This window comes from Urocitellus parryii, chromosome 2 (assembly GCF_045843805.1).
Source record: "Urocitellus parryii isolate mUroPar1 chromosome 2, mUroPar1.hap1, whole genome shotgun sequence".
Lineage (NCBI taxonomy): Eukaryota > Metazoa > Chordata > Mammalia > Rodentia > Sciuridae > Urocitellus > Urocitellus parryii.
Window position 1 is genome coordinate 160,870,713 of NC_135532.1, and position 22,409 is coordinate 160,893,121.

Consider the following 22,409-nt stretch of genomic DNA (forward strand, 5'->3'; position numbering starts at 1 on the left):
AAAATGAGGATGTCTAAAATAATGTGGGTCTCATGAAAGCTTTGCAATACAAATGACAAAGCAGTATAACTAGAAAAATGTTCATTCTTACATGATCATTTCCACCAAAACAAAAGAATTTAGAAAATGGCTGATTCCTAAAAAGTAATTGCCATTAAATTAACTGATTAATATATGTTTTATATTCTTGTAACAACATTGAGAATATTCTAATCTATATTTTATAATGGTGAAAGCTGAGGCTCAGAGAATTAAGTAACTTGTCAGAGATGACATTAGAAGCTCACATTTCTCTGAATTTAAAGCTCACTTTCCCAGCTCCATGATGGTTGGCTGCCTCTTTTTTCTTTGTTTTCCCATAGTTTTTTATTGCTCATTATAATTATACATAATGGTGGGATTCATTGTCTCATGTTTGTACATGCACACAATGTAACAATAAATTCATACAAATTTCATTCTTCTTTTTAAAATTTTTTAATTTGTTTTAATTAGTTATACATGACAGTAGAATGCATTAATTCACTTTGATTCATCATACATAGATGGGATATAATTTCTCTTTTTTCTGAGTGTACATGTTGCAGCATCACATTGGTCATGAAGTCATATATACACATAGTCATAATCTCTGTTTAATTCTACTATCCTTCCTATCCTCACATCCTCTCCCCTTCCTTCCCTTCACTTCCCTCTACCTAATCTAATGTAACTCTATTCTTCTCTAGTGCCCCCCACCCTATTGTGAATTAGTATTTGCACATTAGAGAACACATTCAGCCTTTGGTTTTTTGGAATTGGCTTATTTCACTTAGAATGATAATCTCCAACTCCAACCATTTACCTGCCAATGCCATGACTTCATTCTTCTTTAACTCTGAGTAAAATTCCATTGAATATATATACCACATTTTCTTTATCCAGTCATCTATTGAAGGACACCTAGGTTGACTCCATAATTTAGCTATTGTGAATTGAGCTGCTATAAATATTAATGTGGCTGCATCACTATAGTATGCTGATTTTAAGTCCTTTGGGTATAAACCAAGGAGTGGGATAGCTGGGTCAAATGGCGAATCCAGATTTCTGAGGAATCTTCATACTGCTTTCCATAGTGGTTGCACCAATTTGCAGTCCCACCAGAAATGTATGAGTGTACCTTTCCCCCCACATCCTCACCAACACTTATTGTTGTTTGTATTCTTGATGATTGCCATTCTGACTGGAGTGAGATGAAATCTCAGGATAGTTTTAATTTGCATTTTTCTAATTTCTAGAGATGTGGAATACTTTTTCATATATTTGTTGATTGATTGTATTTCTTCTTCTGTGAAGTGTCTGTTCTGTTCCTTTGCCCATTTATTGATTGGGTTATTTGCTTTTAGTGTTAAGTTTTTTGAGTTCTTTGTATATCCTGGAGATTAATGCTTTTTTAGAGGTGCATGTGGTAAAGATTTTCTTTCAATTCTGTAGGCTCTCTCCTCACATTATTGATTGTTTCCTTTGCTGAGAAGAATCTTTTTAATTTGAATCTATCCCATTTATTGAGTCTTGATTTTATTTCTTGTGCTTTAGGGGTCTTGTTAAGGAAGTTAGATCCTAGGCTGACTTGGTGAAGATTTGGTCCTAATTTTTCTTCTATCAGGCACAGGGTCTCTGTTCTAGTGCCTAATTCTTTGATCCACTTTGAGTTGATTTTTGTGAAGGGTGAGAGATAGAGGTTTAATTTCATTTTACTACATATGGATTTCTAGTTTTGCCAGCACCATTTGTTGAATAGGCTCTTTTCTTCAGTGAATGTTTTTTGCACATTCTGCCTATTCAGGAGCATGGGAGATCTTTCCATCTTCTGAGGTTTTCTTCAATTTCTTTCTTTAGTCTTCTATAGTTTTCATTGTAGAGGTCTTTCACTGGTGAAGGCGATCCCCCACTCACTGTCTTGACAGGGTCACAGTGAAGATGAATGCTGGCAAAGCCGCGCTGGTTGGTGGGAAACCGAAACCATGAGACCCTTTTTTATGTAATTGGGACTTTGCATTTTCATGCTTATGTTTCTGACAGGAGGCATGAGTATGTTAAATGCCAAACAAATTAAATTTCAGATGGCTAGAACAGGTAGTCCATGCCTTGGAGGCTGTTCTACTACCCCTCAGCATATCAAGGACAAAGTAGAAGGCTGTTCTTCTATCTCAGTACATTGAGGACAAACCTGATAACGGACAACAATCATTTTCTGAAAGGTCATGAGAATTTTAGGCACCACATTGATTATATCAACTAGAACCCAAGCCCGTATTTCGGGCCTCTTAGAAAACCTAATCATTATGCTTATTTTACAAAGCCCACCATGTGTAGTCTCATTCTTGATTGAGGAAAGTTATATACACTTAGGAAAGTTAAAACATATAAAGATATATTCTTCTCTTTTTATAAACCCTTTTTTACTTTACATAGGAATTTATGATGTGCATAGTTAATATTGGTGGAAAGTGGACTGATGTTTAGAACTTACTTTCTATTGAGAAAGATTATAAAGATATGAGAACTAGTGCACCTTGACTGAGAAACAAAGAAACTCTTTGAGAAAGCAGCTCAACCAGTTTTATGAGAATAAATTTAGGAATTAATTAAAGTAGCTTTATAAGATATATTTTTAGAATAATGTTAGAAATATTTTCCTATTTAGATTTTTGGGTTTAGAAATTTTTAAGTTTTTAGTTGTATGGGTTTCTGGTATGTTTTAAGAATGATTTATAAACTTTAGGATATTTTAAGTATAAGATTTAAGGGGACTTTTTTAGATGGGAATTTTAGATTAGAAATAAAGTAAAGGTGTACTTTAAACTTAAAGGTTAATGATAGGTTAGGAGACTTAGAGTCTGGTTACTTAGTGTGGCATTAGTTAAAAAAAATAGCATATCTTGGGGAAAATAGTAAATCTTGGGAAAATCTGAAAAATGTAAATTAGTGATGCATTTTATTAATGATTCTGTACTTTTAATAATTAAATAACTAAAGGTCATATCCTGTAAAAATGTAAATTAAAGTTACATTTTTTTTACCCCTAATCATGGTTAAGGAAAAGTTTTAAATTGTCTTGGCAAAAGTTTTAAATTGTATAATCAATGACGTATTCTGAATCTATAATGATGAGAAAAACTGCAATAAAAGATGACCCAGAGAAAGCTGCATTAGAGCTCTCTCTCTCTGGAGATTGCTCCAACAGAATGACTCCTATCTCATCTTTTTGCCAATGCCACTCATCCTTCAGGACTCCCTGGACCCCACTAGGGCAGGACCCCGGCATTTCACCTCTTTTGTTAGATTGATTCCCAGGTATTTTTTTTTTTTGAGGCTATTGTAAATGAGGAAAGAAAACTTCAGACCAATATCCCTGATGAATACAGATACAAAAATGATCATCTCAATGCAGAAAAAGCATTCGACAAAATACAGTACTCCTTCATGTTCAAAACACTAAAAAAACTAGGGATAGTAGTAAGAACATTCCTCAGCATCATAAAAGCTATATATGCTAAACCCAAGACAAGCATCATTTTAAATGGAGAAAAATTGAAAGCATTCCCTCTAAAAACTGGAACAAGACAAGAAGTTCCTCTTTCACCGATTCTATTTAATATCATCCTTGTAAATCTAGCCAGAGCACTTAGAAGAAAGAAATTAAAGGGATACAAATAGGTAAAGAAAAACTACCATTATTTGATGATGACATAATTCTATATCTAGAAGGTCCAAAAAATTTCACCAGAAAACTTCTAGAATAAATGAATTCAGTGAAGTAGCAGGATATAAAATCGACACCTATTATTCAAACGCATTCCTATACATCAGTGATGAAACCACTAAAAGAGAAAATAGGAAAACTACCCCATTCGTATAGTTGAATAAAACTCTATTGTGTGAATATGTTGCATTAATCCATTGATGGACACTTAGCCTGGTTACATAGTTTGACTATTGTGAATTAAACTGCCATAAACACACCATATGCATGTATCACTATAGTATGATGACTTTAATTCTATGAGATAAATACTGAGATGTGATATATCTGGGTCATATGGTGCTTCTATTCCTAATTGTCTGATTTGATAGTGGTTATACTAATTTACAATCTCATCAGCAGTGTAAAAGTGTTCCTTTTTCTCCATATCCTCTCATTTTTATTATTTTTTTTTTTGTATTCTGAAGACTGTCATTCTGACTGAGATGAGATGAAATCTCAGTGTACTTTTGATTTGCATTTCATTAATTGCTAAAGATATTGAACATTTTGAAACATGTATTGTTGGCCATTTGTATTTCTTCTTTTGAGAATTGTCTGTTTAGTTTATTTGCCCATTTATTTATTGGGTAATTTGTTTCTTGATGTTAATTTTTTTTAGTTTTTTACATGTTCTGCATATTAATCCTCTGTTAGAAGAGTAGCTAGCAAAAGATTTTTCTCCCGTTCTGTAGGTTCCTTCTTCACATTCTTAATTGTTTCCTTTGTTGTGCAGAAGCTTTTTAATTTGTTGCCTTCCCATTTATGAATTCTTGGTATTATTTCATGAAATTTAGGAGTCCTATAGTCATTGCCTATAGCCTTATGTTGTAGTGTTGACCCTACATGTTCTTCTAAGAGTTGGTATGCCACCTCTTCTGTACCACTTTTTTTTTTCTGTCATGCTATGCTTTTTTCCTAACATATATTAATAGAGAAGATATTCTCCCAGTTAACAAAAAGTGGCTGAGATTCAAAGCTCTGAAAACTGTTATAGATGAATTTCTATTATTACAATTGAGATTGCAGAAACCAAATCAGCAAAAGAAGATAAATGTAAAAATGCCTCTGGAAGGAAGATGAGTTAAAACCTCACAAAGTAAGCTGAGGATTTAAAAGGCAGAAGGGAGAGATTCAGCTTTGAAAACTAGGGATTCCTGGTTAAGACGTAGCGTACAGAGCCACCAATCAGAGATGTAACAGTATAAATAATACATTTGAGAAAAGGAATCAAAAAGACACATGGAGTGTTTATTGCAGAAAACGCAGACTATCAGAAGAGGAAAGAACCAAAGAGGCTGGTCAAAGTCTCCTGTTCCATAATTGTGAGAATAAAGACTAAAAGGAGTAGTCCTGAGGTACACATCGAACTAATGACAATAGCAAGACTTGAAATGAAGTCCTTCTGCATTTGTTTTGATGCTTCTTGAATATTATATTTTTTGGAAATGACTAAGAAATCTGAGCCGGGCGTGGTGGCACACACCTGTAATCCCAGCAACTCAGGAGGCAGAGGCAGGAGGATCAAGAGTTCAAAGCCAGTCTCAGCAATTTAGCGAGGCACTGAGCAACTCTGGGAGACCCTGTCTCTAATAAAATACAAAATAGGGCTGGGGATGTGGCTCAGTGGTTGAGTGTCCCTGAGTTCAATCCCTGATACACCACACTCCCCCCCAAAAAAAAAAAAGAAAGAAAGAAATCAGGAAGTGATTTAAAGACCTCATAAATTTTTTAAGTGACAAGGATAAAATTTGTACAACCATTTAAGCAGGAAAAGAGGCTATATTTAATTTCATAACTATTAATTTATTGATTTCATACTTATTACTGCATTATCTTTATATGAACATATCATCAGTTAGATGCAGCTCTCATAGTTTCAGATCTAAATCATCTTTAGACACTTACTAATCAAATTGCTTTTTCTCCAATGTTAGGCCAAAGCATGAGCCAAACCATTAAAACATAAATTTTTAAATATTCTCAATTGGAAATGTTGTTACAAATAATCAGTACAATTATAAAATAATATCAAATTGAATGTTGAAGAATATAATGCTTAAGAAAGAACATCTATTAAAGACTTGTTTATAAAATAACTAATGAGCATGATTGTTAGAATAAAAATTATAAAATATAAAAGTTAAAATTAAAAGAGGAGTAACAAAGTTGTTTTAGAACACTGAATGAAATGTATCTTTGTATTCTTGGCCACTGGTGCAGTGCCCAGGACATTGTTTCTTTTTGCCTTTTAAAAAATAAAGTCATAGCAATATTGAGAAAAAGGAAATGGGAAAATATATCTATACGAAGAGCTGTAGTTGGCATTTTAATTAAAAGGTATAGATACATAAGTATTAATGTTTATAACATGTTCTAAGATAAAGTTAGATATATTTTAAATTGGTTTACCAAAAGAAACAAAAGGTATAACTAATCAGCATGATAATTAGAATAAAACAAACATCTCTATACAAAAGAAAAAAAGGAAGGAAGGAAAGCAGGCAAGGAGAGAAAATTAAAGTGTCAAGAGAGACGGCAAAGCAGAGCAAAACTGAGATGGCAAAACAGACAATCTGTTTGTTCTCATAATCACCACTAATCAATTGAGCAAACGTTAACTTAACACCCATTTTGTGCTACACATTATGCTATTCATTAAAGGTGAACAGTTTAATGACGGATCATACCTTTGGGATTCTGCCCTGGTTCACTATCAGATTTACCTTGGAAGTAAATGACTTCTACTAAAAGGTAAAATTCAATAACTTCATGTGCAAAGATAACAGTAAACAAAATGACATACTTTTAAGATTGGAAAAATTCTGTGTATGTATACATATGCTACATATGCACAAAATATGTGTGACAGTAAGATGGGGTGGGAAATTGATTGTAGTAGTGGCAGAGCCTTTGGTCATGAGTTTGACTAGAAGGGTTATTAGGAAAATTAGCTAGCAATTATATTATGTGGAGAAGTAGAGGTAAATATTTGGAGAAAAGTCAAATGAGAAATGGGAGAGATCAAAATGGATGTCTCTACAAATCTGAGTAGTAGATTTGTAGAGGAGAACACAGTGAACCAGTTCAAGTCCAAGGTGAAGTGAGATAAAGGCTGAGGTGTGGGCTTTCAGGGATGATCTGATAGTGAGAAATGGGTGATGGCTCCTTACACAAAGGGAAAGGCCAACCGTGAACATTTTGAGAAGTGGTCTGAAAAGAGTCACCTTTACAGATTTTGAGGGTAATATTTGTATGAATAGCATATTTGGGCAGGTAAAGATTATGTAATTAGTGATTGATTTTTTTTTTCATGATGTGATGTTCATATTCTCCTAAGGATTTCTTTTCTATCTCACTGCAAATGTTTTGACTTGTAAAAAACAAAACAAAACAAAAAACAGAGTAGTGATTTCTACTTCCTAAATTATATAGCAGATTTCATGAACTTTTTCATTATTCTATCACTTTTTTTTTTTTTTTGCAGTTATGGAGGAAGTTTTTGCAAACTTCCCTTTCTGCTTTCCTAAGAAAAGGGAGCAATTATTTTCGATTAGGGAAGCCACACATGAAGGGTTAGTCAAACTCATCCAGTGTTATGCCAGAACTAGCCCTATTCCCTTGTTTCTAAATCCTTTTCTATTTTGGAATTCTGGTCTGGTTGCTTGTCTAGCCTGTTCCATTGTTTCCTTCCCACTGACAATTTTTCCCTCTCATTCCTGCTGGCTTACTGTATTCAAACAGCCCAGCCCTTTGTCTTTGTTTTAGAAGCTGCTCAGAGGTGGTTTCCCAGGGAAACCTGATGAATGAATGCCTTTTGTCCACTCACCTCACAGACTCATGCCCCCTGCAGCATTGGATTTAGAAGAGAGGATAGAACAAGAAAGGTGACTTTTCCCCTTGTGAAGCTGTGTGGTAGGAAACTATTGCCTAGCCAGCAGCAATACCTAATTTGGTACAAATGGAAAACTTGTTGGAGGAATAAAACTATGTGGGCATAAGCTTCAGTCTTTTTTTTTTTAATATTTATTATTTAGTTGTAGTTGGACACAATACCTTTATTTTATTTATTTTTATGTGGTGCTGAGGATCGAACCCAGGGCCTCACACGTGCTAGGCAAATGCTCTACCACTGAGCCCCAACCCGAACCCATAAGTTTCATTCTTCATGAAACTGCATCAAATGCTTAATGAAGTCATTTAAGTCCCCCCTAAAAGTGATTTTCAGACAAGTTTTCTACCAGGACTATTGCTGAGGACAGAACAGTCATGTCTTAACAGATCCCCTGTTTCCCAGGTTAGACTGAGTGAGTACAGTTCTTAGATCCCCATGTGGCTAGAATAGCTGATAAATGCTTGATAGCTCTTTGTACAACAGGAAAGCCCAACATGAATATTTGAGATGATGGGTGGCAGCAAATAGTCAAGATCCTGATGGGTAGTTGAATAGCAACGTCTGAGTCTTATATTCTACTAGTACAGAATGTCTATAACTTTTATGCCAGATTTGGATGAAAATAGGATACCCTCTACCTGCATTTTTTAGAGGACTTGGTGGCATCCTTCCAAGAAAAACTGAATTGGAGCTAGAGAAGGCAGTGACAAGGAACTGATGGTCTAACACACCTGAAGGTTAGCCCACTGTTATCTGTGAAATTTACAAATCTTCATAATAAATTACCTTTTACTTAAACTAATTTTGAGTAGATTTCCTTCTTCCCAGTTTCTCCCTCCCTCCCTCTTTTCCTTTTCTTTGTCAAGCAAATTTCTAAGAAAATGCTGAACTTCTCTTTGCTTTTTAGCAAGAGAGAGGGCTTTCAGTATAACTTTAGGCCCCTAAATGTCAATAAATGAGTATGATAGAGTACTCACAATTTGTGCTGACAGGAGGCGCCTGTTGGCCAGCTTTACTGCTTCAATGTTAAGGGTCTCATTTATTTCCTTGTTACAGTCTGGACATACCACCTTCTGATGTTCTGTTGTTTCTCCTTGTTTTAACTAAATAAAACACACAAAAAAATTAAAAAGCAACAAAAAATACATGAATAGGAATGCATTGTTTAGCATAAACCCCAAACAATCCTCCCACTAGTTTGGTTTAAAAAAAAATGATAGAAAATCTGGAAGATACAGAAAAATGTTATTATGCTCATCATTTGCTCAAAAGTCCTCACCGTTTGCTCAATAATGCTGGAGGTAACATATTTGCCAGATTTAGGGGAAGGAGTAATATCATATATTTACTTTTACATGGCATTATTAAGTTTGCAAAAGTTATCACATGAATGATCATACTTTAAGCCAGTAGTTCCATGGGGTCCCCTTGTGACAACAGCAGCACTTGGGAATTGTTAGAAATGCACTTTCTCAAACCACTGAGACTCAGCAAATCAGAACTGGGAGAGGCAGGCAGCGATTGCTACAAACTCATTCAACGATTCTGCTTCAGTTATAGTTTGATAACCATGAGGCGGGGGGTTGGGGTGGGGCAAAAGGACAGTCAGTGTAGGTAATGAATGATCTGGTAGGTTTGGGAAGATGGGGGCTGGTTGTAAATAAAAAGAAATAAAATGCTAATATATTCAGGACACTTCCCTTCCTGGTCACCTGTTGCCAAGGTTACCTGTGTCCAAGGAACTGTTCCTACTACAAAGAGTTGTTAATGAATACTCTCTGGGCTGCTAGCTTCCTGCCAGTACCCCTGGGCAGTTTCTTTCCTGCCCTTGGATCACTATACCTTTTGGCCCACCTTTTAGATCTTGTAGGCAAGATATGCGGGAAGAGCAGGCTTGAGAACAAAGGACATCTAAGATCTATAAAAGAGGCAGGACACACCCACTTTGTACCAACTTACAACTTGGACCTCCTCCTCTCTCTCTGCAGAGGAATGCAATATGCTGTTCCCTCTTTTGAACTTACAATATATATTTTCTGAATATTCAAAGGGGTTTTGACTTATTTGTCCCACAGTGATCACTTAATTTTTCAAGACTCCCTCCTTTCTCTTATGGTAAACAAGGAATAACCAATAAAACTTCTCTGTTTATTACAAATATGCAAAATCATGAATTAGTATTTACGAAATGATTTGTACTAAACGACAATCACATCTAGTTTGAGAGAATAGAAAGATATTACATGCTTACTGCATATGGATTTTGAAGTACAATTGCCTTCTCAACCATGTTCCAATCAGCATTAGCAAGATCTTTGTCAAATTTGAGTGCAGATGCTGTAGATTTGGTTAGCTCTTGAAAATGTTGAAATGTATAATAAACTGATTTATATTTTGTTGATGTGACATCTCGAAGACCTTCAATGAAAAGAGCACATTTCATAAATAAGAACACCATCATTTTGATAGATTATAGAGCTTACTTTTGTTCTTATTATCAATAAAGGTTTTTAGACATTAAATAAAGATTCATTATAAATTGTTTAATAATAGGAATGCTAACAATTTTTTTTAACATTCACACTCCTTACAAAAAGTGAAGATACAATAACAACAATAAGAGCTAATGCTTATTGGGTGCTTACTTTATGCTGGAAAATATGCCTCAGCTCTTTGCATGTATTAAATTTTTTTTTTGTTTGTTTTGTTATCTTGACCATCTTTTCAGGTGAGTCCTTTTTTTTCCCGTTTGATGAGGAAACAGAAGAACAGATGATTCAATTTTTGGGTTAACTTGCTTGGACCACAGGGTGCCTACATATTTGGTTTTGGATCACAGGGTGCCTACATATTTGGTTAAACAATGTTCTAGGTATGTCTGTAAGGATGCTTGTGGATGAGAATAACATTTAAAATGGTAGACTCTCCAATGTGACTGAGACTCATTCAATATGTTGGAGGCTTGAATGAAATAAAGACAGAACAAAGGAGAATTATACTTTCTCTATCTGCCTTGGAGCTGGGACATTGGTGTCCTCCTGCCTTTGAACTCAGGCTGAAACTTACCCCATTCACTCTTTTGGTTCCCAGGCATTCAGGCTGCAGATACGGCACTTAGCTTCCATAATCACATAAGCCAGTTAAACATATGTGAGGAATTATCTGCATTATTCTCTAAGATCCAATACCTCAAACGTTTTTCTGTTCTTAAACACACCCAGTTTCTAGCTTCCTCAGGAATTTAGCATCTGCTATGTTCTCTATTTTATTTAATACTTTTTTTTTGATGCACAGATGACTCTGATATTTTCTGACTTATTTACCGTTTCTCTTTACTTTAACATAGGATCTTTCGGTTCAGAAATCTTTTCTGACTTCAGATTGTAATACTACCAGTCAGAGGAGTACCAATCATCTAGGAGGCTTGTAAAGTTATTGAATAATTAGAATTATACTATTGATTTAGATACACTAGACTAATGGAAATCACTAATCCTTTTAAATAAACAATCTTATTGGCCTGAACCATCAATATAACTTTACACAGAAATTTAATTTTATCTTCAGCTAGAAATCTTTGATTAATCTTTACATGGACTTTTTATTGTTAGCATATTTCATTAGCATATTTAGAATATTTTTCTTTTCACTAAGAATAGTAAATAGGAGTGCTTACCTAGTTTAGTGACTGCCATCGGCAAAATAAATCTATTGATAATCAGATTAATTAAGCATACCAACACTCCATGAAATAGTACCTAGAATTCAAAAGAAATACACAAAATGAGTATTCAGGATAGTTTACTATAATATATTCTGCATTTTCCATTGTAAATTAAGCTAGGTTGTATGATGCTAATAGATGCTCATGGCAGGTAAGAAATTTGTATGTCAAGCATGATGAAACCACTCTGGAGATTCTCTGTCTTCCTGAGCATACTTCATTCATGTTTGAGAATGAAATCCAAATCAGAACTGTGAGTAAGTGTTCTTTCTAGCTTTCTTGTTTGTTCATTCTGAGGGAAGTCAGCTACTTAACTGTGAACTGAGCTATGGAGAGATCCCAGTGACAGGAACTATGGCCAGCTTCAAGGCTCTTTATAGTCCAGCTGCCTGCAAGGATTGAATCTTACCAATCTTTTGACTCACAAAAATCAAAATAATACATGTTTCTTCTTTGAAGCAGCTAAACATGGGGATCATTTGTCATGTATCCATGGATAATTAATACAAATGTTCATTATTTTTATTCCTATTTCATGCTTCTATAATTTTGACATTAATGAGTATTATATAATTTGAATCAGCTAATATTGTCCTTTTTGAGATGTGCTTTTTTACTCAGCATAATTCTCTGGAGATTCAAAAGGTATCAATAATTTGTATGAATAATTTGTTTTTTCATTGCTAAGTAGCATTCCATGGTACAGATCCACAACAGTATATTGGAACATTTACCAGCTGAAGGATCTCTGAATTGTTTTCAGTTTTTTTATTATCATAAATAAAACTACTATAATCATCATTGCTCATATTTGATATATGTTTATTATCTGATAATGTCCTAAGAATTTTACATATAATTTTTATTTCTCATAGAAACCCTTTGAGATAATGGTGTGCTAGATTTTATTCTTACCAGCTCATGAGAGCTAATCATTGAATATTCAGGAAGCTTATGGGCAGATTTGTATTCTGTTGATGGGAATGAATACAAAACGGAAATTTAGTGAATACTAAAAATTATGACCTCTGCCCCCACACGAACATACTTGTTAAACACTTACCAGCAAATCACTGGTATTATTAGCTGTTTTAGAATGAGGAAACGGACCTTTGAGGTGAGAAAAAAGTAACTTTTTGATAGCCACACAGAAAATCCCAACCAAACTAAAAATTTTAGAACCCAGATGCATATGCAGTGTTCACCATTACACTGGTCAAGTTGATTTTGATTATTCAGGCAGGTGAAAATAGATTGAAAAGAGGAGGGAGATCATCTAAAATTAGATCATTTGGTTTCAAAAACAGTTAAAAGAGTTAGTATTTTTAAATATTTGAGCTATTATTTAATTAGCCGTGTAAAGATTACATTTGCATGCTTCCCTTTACACTTGGGATTTATATAAAACTTATGCATACACAATGACAATGGCAGATATATTAAAATTTCCCACAGAACTCTTTGCAATTATCTTGCCTTGAAATGCTGTGGAGGAAGAGCTGTTGAACAATCGGTGGATACTACCTTAGAGATATACTATGCCTAATAATTAAAATGCTTCCCGCCCCCCCCCCCGGCATTACTACAAGTGACCTTATAAAGTTATATAAAGCAATAGAGCTTTAAGTAATTAATTTTAAGTAAGCTCAGGCTTTAAGTAACTTTAAGTAAATTTCTGCCTCTTCTGAGTGAATATTAAGGAGTAAAGAAAATTTAAAACATTGGATATTTTATACCAAGCACTATTTTAAATGATTTATAAGTTTTAATTCCTTGAATCTTCATAATGCACCCATTTTTAAGGCTTCTAAAGGAACTGAGGAATACATAAACTGGTGTGGAGAAGAGTACAGGAAGCCTGCCAGTTTCTCTCCAATCTTGCCATGATAGCTACAGCCCAAGTAGGGTTGAGCTATTTTACTCCAAAACCATAGTTTAAAAACACGGCAACACTTTTTTTTTTTTTTTATAAAATATTCAAATAAGAAACTGAAACTTTCTTTACTTGAGATTTTTCCCTTTCTGTTCCAACAGAAAAGTTTGAGTAGGCAACCAAAAGGGCCATGCTTATGTTTGGTGTCCCTTTCATTTCACTCCAGACCATTATGAATGCCCAGCGCCAGCTGAACCCATGACCAAGTCGAGACAAAATGGGACTCATCATTATAAAAACCAGAAGTCTGAAAGATAAAACAGTTTTTAAAAAATTTATTCTTGTCATAGAAATTTCTTACCATTTCACTCTATTTTATTCCATTCTATTCCCCACGGAGAGGCTAACTCTGAAACAACTGAGCCATCTTTTACACACGGTTGGCATACAATCCAAGGAGGGCAAAAGTATCCCATAGAGAGACATGCCCAGAGAATGACATTATTCTCTTTGTTTCATTCTACTGAACAAGTGGTAGGGTCATTTCACATCACTCTTGAGTGGTGTTTTCTCAGGTGGAAATAAAAATTGGAGATTTTTTTTAGCTATATTCTATATCCCAATAAGAAATAAAACAAATTCAATAAATAAGCAATGAGAAGAGAATGTCCTTCCTTTCTTTTTATTCCTAGATTTGAGCATTGCTAAATTTGTCCAAGATTAGTTAATAATTTTCTATTTCTTCTTTCAGTTTCATAGCATTCCTACCTTTGACACTAATTTTGATAAAAAAATTGGGGGCCAATTTCCACTTACTTAGCTCTAGCTGAGTTGATGTCAACAACCCAACTAACATTGCTAAATGAAAGTGGAATGTTAGCAATTTGAGTGAGGAGCTGAGATTCCAATTACAGTAGGTTTTGCTACTCTGCATCAACTGCATGGGCAGTCTGGTCTGCCCTTTAAAATTGCAAAAAAAAGGGGGCTACAAAAATTATTTGAGGAGAAAAGTCATTTACAAGAGTATTTCCTTACAATTTTTAAAAAGGTATTTTCAAATCTAACTCATAGAAATTGCTTTATCTTTTAAGCAAAAACACAGATTTCTATTTATGATAGATGCTTAACTTCTTGAAACTTCATAGGAAAAATAACAATGGACGCCAAATATTAATAGTGGTTGTCTCAATAATCTTAACAGATTATGAAAATTTTTTTTCTTCTAATTTTCAGAAATTTTATGAAGTATTGAACTGAGAAAACTACTGAGCATTAATTTTTGATAACTCTGAAAATTTTGAGTCAGTTGTTCAATATAAGGTATGAAAATTATTAATATTTTTAAAATACTCTTAAGACTTATTCTGTTTCCTATAAATGGAAAAATTCAAAAAGCATTCTTACCTTAGAACAATCAGTGTGAAGTAGATATTTAATGAATAATATATATCAGAAAATGATATATATAAATATGTATGTGCAGGAATTAAAACTCCAAGAAAAGTAAACACCATAAGAAAAGCAACAAACGATATACAATTCCAGAATCTGCATTTTCAGAAAAAAATTGATATAGTTAATTATAATTAAGCTAACAAATTTTTTACAAAGTTTACCAATATGAGTTATTATGCCATTCATTATCAAATAAAGATGAATATGACACGTGTCAACACACAATAAGGCTTAAAGTTGAACTACAAAGAAAGGGCACTAAGGTAAGTAAACAAAAGATTCTGAAGCAATTCTAACCAATGTGTGTGTGTAAATTAGTGTATTTCTTATTTCATTGTATCTGAAAGAAATATTCAGATTGTAGTCATGCTGTGTGATGAAACTCAAACATGGAGACATCATCACTGATGCAACTTGAAAATACTGATTGGAAAATCTTTCATTTCTTTTAGGAAAGCTAAACTCATTTACATTTAAATAGAATACTAAAACACCAGAGTCTGATGTATATAGTGATAGAACTGAGTCATCCTGTAAAATCTAGCTGGTGTTCAGAGATGTGAATCTTTTTTTTCCTGCTAATCTTATGGGAGATAATCGAAAAATACAAGTTGTGTATTTTTAAGGTCTATTATTTGATATTTACATGAATACAAACCTCAAAACATCAAAGAAATCATCACCACAGACAAGCTAGTTAACATATCCATCACCTCAAACACTGTGTGTGCCTGACATAAAAACACTATCAGTCCTCTCAGCAAATTCCAAATATATAATGAAGTAAACTGTAGGGCACGTGAAGAATACAAATTTACAAGAAAAAATAAATAAATAAACCCTGATAAGACGTCATGATAATATGATATAGTACTTAGTGATCATGTAATAAGCAGAGCGGTCACACCAGTGGAGCTGGGCAACCTGGGAAGTTCAAGAAGGAAGCCCTCCTTAGCCTGGGTCCTAGAAACAAGTTGAACATATGCTTTTTCTTTTCTTTTTCTTTCTTTCCTTTTTTTTTTTTTTTTTACCACGAGTGAACCCAGAGATGCTTAACCACTGAGCCACATCAATAACTATTATTATTATTATTTTTTTAATTTTTAAGGCAGGGTCTCATTACACTTGCAAAGTTGCTGATGCTGGCTTTGAACTTGCAATCCTGCTGCCTCAGCCTTCTGAGTCACTAGAATTACAAGCCTACACCACTGTGCCTGGCTTATGGGGAGAGTGTAAAAATTATGAGTCCTATGATTGTACTCTCATGGATTTTAATTCTGGTACATCTAAACATGTATTATTTTTTAATTGTCCAGTGTTGAATAGCCAATAGTCTGGAGGGATGATAATGGACTGGGCATTCTGGGGAAATCAATTTAACAGGAATAAAAGATTGTATAATCTGGGAAGAGTGGAAACATTTAAATAGAATACTAAAACACCAGTCTGATGTATAGTGATAGAACTGAGTCTAAACAGGGGAGCACACTAGGCATGTTTGAGGAATAGCAAGGGTCTCAAAATTGGGATTGTATAGTGTTTATTTATATATCCACAGAAGTAGGTGACTGAAGTAGAGTGGGAGACATACTCATTAAAGGAGAGAAGGTTCAGGAACTAAAAGCCAGAGTGTAAGTATCAACTGAATGGATATTGACATCACTAAGAGTAATGATGGGGAAATGTTGGAGACAGTTCAAGAGAGACAGGAGCCAAAATTGCTGCAAAATGGAGAGTGTAATTTAGGATTCTAGAGATAACCACAGTCTAGATTGTAGCAGATGGTATAACCTGAAAGCATGAATTTTAAAACTGGGCTCTTCTGGAGTAAGAGAAAGAATGATCTAGAAATGACTTTTAGGTGCAGAGAGATTACCTACCTCAACTGCAGACTCAATAATACCAGTGTGCAGGTGAGAAACACACAACAACTTATAAGGGAAAGATGATGATGATGATGATGATGATGATGATGATTCAGGGGGGATTCAGCCTTCAGTTATAGCAAGAAGGTGAAGGGAGCTTTCTGAATCACTTCCTATAGATATAAATACTTTCATATATTTTTAAATTCCTCTCACAACCATGGTCTAGTTAATTCTCCCTCACTACAGGTACAACTGACTTTTATTGCAGTTGACATGATTTTATTGCCGTTCTCCTTGATGAAGAGCTTATTCCTTGAGCTTCTGGCTTCTGAATTTATTATATCATCTGTAATATTTCTCAAACTCAAAAAATCATCGTTTACTTTCAGGGCCTCTGTTTACACATACGTATCCATTGTGTATTTAGGTTGGATTACCAAACCTGTGTATTAAAGCATCTCAGACAACAGATCCCACTTATCCCATGGCTGGGTGCATTGGAGCAAGACATGAACTTTTTCACCCATAATCTGGCTCACATTTAGTGTGTCCACACCTTCTTTCCTGAGACTATCATTCCTCTTTAAATCACCTGCCTTAATCTTTTAATTTACCTTATATGGCATCTCTTCATTGTTTCTAAAACAATAGTCTTCAAATGTTTTTACATAAATTTCATTTCTTTAAAAAATACTGCATTGAAATATTTATCTCATTATTATATTTTTCCCTTTGAAATTTCATGCCTGAGATGAGTCTCTCAACTTGTTTAATCCTGGCCTGGTCTAAGTGGGTTCAGGATTTAGATTGGAAAGTATTGAGTAGATGGTCAGAGATTTCAGGACTTAATAGGGAAATAGAACCAACAAAAACTCAAAAGTGGGGTTACAACTTTTGCCTAAAATTAAAACATTTGAAGACACAGGTTTTCAGTGGAATAGTTTCCATGTCAATGTCTTACTTAGACTATGTAAATGTAATTACTATTTTAATCTAATAGCTTCTAATGAAACAAAATGAAAATATGCTAGACACTCACTCGAGAAGAAGCGCTTCGACTCCTGGTTTAAAACTCGTAGAATTTAAAAAAAGTCCCATAATGGCCAGAGTGAATATTCCAGACATTTCAACCAACTCACCTTTTGTTAAAAAGGGGAAAAAATAGTATTAACAGTAGCACAAATTTTTGCCAGAGGTGAAAAAATATGTATGTTAGCATATATATATAGTAGGCAAGTGCCCTACCCCTGAGCTACATCCCAGCCCTTTCTAATTTTATCTTATTTGGAAACAGGCTTTCATTAAAGTTGCCCATGTTAGCCTTGAACTTGGGCTTCCAAGTAGCTGGAAATTCAGGTGTGTGCCACCAGGCCTGGCTGCTTGCTGAATCTCTATGCTGGAGATCAGTGAAATGTGAAAAAGATGAAAAGTAGGAAAGATGAAAAAGTGAGGAACTAGAGGTAGCTGTCAGAGCATACAGAATTGTGAACTATGTGACATTACTTCCCCTGTGAACTTCTCTTTTCCCCATCGTCAGTAAATTTGTCTAAAACCAGAAACTACTGTATATTCAGAAGGAGGAAGAGGAGATCATGAAGAAGAAAAACCCAGGATCAGGCATCATGAGACCATTGGATTTCCATAGAATTTTTATAGAATTGAAACTTTAAGATAATTGGATCAAAATCTTTAAGAGGAGTGGAGTACTCAGTGAGTTCCCTTGGCATGCACCCAAATGTATATGTACACAAAGTCACACATTCAAAAAACAGAGGGGATTATACAGTAAAATTTGTTAAAGCTCTTATTTCCACTGAATGTTTAACAGACATTGTTCCAATTAACAAAATTTGTTGTTAATCCTAAGGAGTATTGTGGATGTGTTATTTTTATCATATGTTAAATTACCATTCTGACGCATCTTTGCATCTGCCTGGGTCCTTTTCTGTTTCTTTGACTAACTTTGTATATGTGTTACTACAGCTGTATTTCATTTGCTACAGCTGTATTTCATTTTAATAGGCATATTAAATATTTGGATAGCTACCTGGTAGGGCAGATTGTCCACTTCAAAAATAAATTGTGTTGTGTATTCACACACAATAATTTTCCTAAATGAACTTTGGACTTGTTTTTATAAAATTTGAAAGTCAAGAAATTTTGTTATTGTTTGATTTGGATTGTGATAGATTTTAATTTAATAGTCTTTCCTTCTAGAGATGTAAAATTATAAACTTTATAATTTTAATTTTTGTCCTGGCTAGTAACACAGTTAAAGGCGGAAGCAAATACTTTATTTGGCTACTTTTTTTTTTTTTTTTTGTACCAGGGATTGAACCCAGGGGTACTAAACTGCTGAGCCACATCTCCAGAGCCACATCTCCAGCCCTTTTTATTTTTTATTTTGAGACAGGGACTTAATAAGTTGCTTTGAGCCTCACTGAATTGCTGAGGCTGATATTGAATTTGTGATGCTCTTGCCTCAGCCTCCCAAGTCACTGGGATTACAGGTCTGTGCCTGCACACAAGAATATACAAATATATACAGAGACACATTCAATCAATGGTTGGTTGATGTAGAATCTGGAGATATTGAGAGCCTACTTTATATGTAAAGGATATGCATTGTGTCTTTGGAAGTAAAATTCTTTGTATATCTTAAAAACCAAGCATATAAGTTATTATACAAATCTTTGTATAACCAAAATTACTATTTGTCCAGCTGATCACACAATTCTTTCTCTAGGAAAGGCATTCAATTAAGTACTTACTGCACCTGTGATTTTTGTCACATTTATCTTTCTTTTATAACAGTATTTGTTTTACATTCTTGGTAGCTTGTTTTCTGTGTCTAAATATTCACATATTATCTCTTTTGATAGATTATTTTAACCAAAAATATTCCTTGTATAGATAATAATATAAACTTTTTTGGCCTGGTAGTTGTTTTCCTAGTATTCTTATTTTGACTCCTTCTATATCATTTAATATTAGGCATTGACACTTCACTTACAAACATAAAAGATGAGGTACAGAACTGCAAGAATGAGACTTATATGATGGACATCATCACCAAAAACTGTTGACATACACAATTGAATCAGTTTTGAATTTAGAATTCCAAACAAGAAACTTTCCAGAAAATATGACCAAATTCCATGCATGACATAAAAGCCTAAAAGAAAAGGGAGAAAATAGAAACTATTAATAGAACTTACTTGTCCTTAATTTTAAATGATACCCTGGGTCAACTCTTCTTTTTGGCATATCTTTAAAATTAGCTCGTTGTTGTGATGAACATCAGAGTGTGGATATCCCTTCAACACACTGATTTTAATTCCTTTAGATATCTCTCCTGAAGTGAGATTATTGGTTTATATGGGATTCTATCTAGCTTTTTGAGGAACATCTACACTGATTTACCTAATGACTATGTTGATTCACATTCCCACCAACAACGCACAAGAATTCCCTCTTCTTCACATATTCATCAACACTTATTTTATGTTTTTGACACAAATTATTATAATAGATAGAGCTCATTTGTGACTTTAGTTTACATTCCCCTAGTGATTAATGATGATAAGTGTTATTGAACATCTTTTGAGAAATGTCTGTTCAGATCCTTTGCCCATTTTTTAATTGAGGTATTTGTTTCCAAGATACGGAATCAATCAAGTGTCTATCAACATACAAATGGATAAAGAAATATGGCGCGCACACACACACACACACACACACATACACACACAGCTGTTAAGAGAAAGAAGAAGGAAATTGTGTCACTTGCAACAACAGAGATGGACTATAGGACATTAAAGTAAGGCAGGCACAGAAAGATAATACCACACAATCTCACTTATATGTGGGATTTAACAAAATTTGAGCTCATAAAAGTAGAAAGAAGGGCTGTGGCTGTGGCTCAGTGGTAGTGCACTTGCCTGTGTGAGACACTAAGTTCGATTCTCAGCACCACATATAAATAAATAAAGGCCTATTAACAACTAAAAAAGCATTTTTAAAAAACGTAGAAAGGAGAATGATGATTACTAGAGACTGGAGGGGAGGAGGGATACGGAGGAGGAAATTATTGATCAAAGGGTACAAAGTTTTACATGGACAGAAACAATCAATTTTGAGATCTATTGCATGGCAGAGACTATAGTAAATAATGATTCATGTTTCAAAATAATTAATTTTAACATGCCTCAACATAAAAAAAATTATAGGTAGCAAAACGGTGGATATGTTCATTAATTTAATTTCATTCCACTTTGTGTACTAATATGAAAATGAGATGGGAAAAAGGACAGAAAGTCATCTTAGGTAGCAAATGATCTGTTTGGAAAGAGGGGGGTTAACTGGCTAATTATCAAGGAAATGAGTTGTTAACTCCACCTAGGAATCACTCTTCCCTAACCCCTTGAGCTCTCTTTTCCTGCCCTTAGGCAAGGTAGGCAGGCGGGAAAGGCAATCTGGGATCTATAAAAAGGCAAGACACACCCACCCCTGAGGATACCCAGCTCTGGGTCCCCCTCTCTCTATCTCTAACTTTCTCTCTCTCTTAAATAAAACTTGCTTTAATCTTCAACACCAAGGGAATGAGGAAGCAATCCTGATTTCCAAAACCGGTATCAAAAATATCACATTGTACCCCACAAGTACATAAAAGAATGGCCTATTAAACATTTAAAGTAATATTGATTTAAAAATAGCTCATTTCCTGTGGAACACATACACGGTGTTTTCTTTTTTTGGTGTGGCACTGGTGCATGAACCCAGAGTTTCTCTATCATTAAGCTAACATCCCAGCCCTTTTTATTTTCTTCTTCTTCTTCTTATTTTGAAACAGGGTCTCACCAAGCTACTGAGGCCTGCCTTGAACTTGTGATCCTCCTGTCTCAGCAGATTGAGTCACTGGGATTACAAGTACCAGCAAACACACTGGAGGAAATAATTTCTTTTTATTTGCTAAAAGCCACACTTCAGTTTGTAAAATTTGGTTTTAGGAGTTTAGGAGCTTCTTTTGTTCAAGCAGCACTAAGGAGTAAGTACATTTGCATCCAGTGCCTACAAAGAGTCAAAAGGTGTCATAAATCTTGGAGGTACAGAAATGAGCAAGAACTAGGAAATCCTAAACTCATGAAATTCATATTCTAGATCTAATGTAAGATGTATAGGGAACAGAAAAAGAAATGCATTTGGGTGGTCGCTGGGTGAATCTCCTGCATTGTGGTGGCCTGTGGAACTGACTGCTTCTTTATTGTTGGGCATTTCATTTGCTTTAAAGTTACCCCTGAGAAACAATGCTTCAGTGTGTATTTCCATGCGTCAATTTTTTAGGCTTCTTTGCTTATTTCCTTAGTTACTAAAAGTGAAATCACTGCACTGAAAGATGGTCACTTCTTTGTTATTCTTCACAGTTTTAGGTTTTGCTAAATTGCTTTCCACAAGGCAACAAGAAGACCCATGCCTTGCCAAGGAAAACAGCCTGAGCCACAGCACCAGGCACAGCCTGGGGCAAGGAAGCCCTCTCACCTTTACTGGGGCAGTGGGGACTGGGGTGGGGAGAACAAGGGAGCAAAATTCAAATCCCAGCTGAGAGTAGGTCTTGGAGTCAGAAGCCTGAGGTGTGGTGGCACCCCCTCCTCCACAGAAAATCTTAATTAAGCTTCTCCAGAAATCTTCACCATAGTTGATTTTAGGATTATCAGCAAAAGAGTCTCTACAAAAGAGTTCAGTGTAGGTAAGCTTCCTATTTTCCTGTTACTCTATTTTACTTGGCCACTGGCCTGAAAGAGATCAGCACT

General features: G+C 34.7%; 1 protein-coding gene across 1 annotated transcript in view; it reads right to left on the reverse strand.

Annotated features, from left to right (window-relative positions):
* Positions 1–22,409, reverse strand: part of Slc9c1 (solute carrier family 9 member C1) — a 69,668-nt gene that overhangs the window by 27,185 nt on the left and 20,074 nt on the right. The window contains exons 6-12 of the mRNA XM_077795528.1: positions 19,613–19,774; positions 17,639–17,738; positions 14,681–14,824; positions 13,409–13,583; positions 11,356–11,437; positions 9,931–10,097; positions 8,657–8,782 (exon numbers count right to left, since the gene is read on the reverse strand). Of these exons, the coding sequence (XP_077651654.1) occupies positions 8,657–8,782; positions 9,931–10,097; positions 11,356–11,437; positions 13,409–13,583; positions 14,681–14,824; positions 17,639–17,738; positions 19,613–19,774 (956 nt within the window). The remainder of the gene's footprint in view (positions 1–8,656; positions 8,783–9,930; positions 10,098–11,355; positions 11,438–13,408; positions 13,584–14,680; positions 14,825–17,638; positions 17,739–19,612; positions 19,775–22,409) is intronic.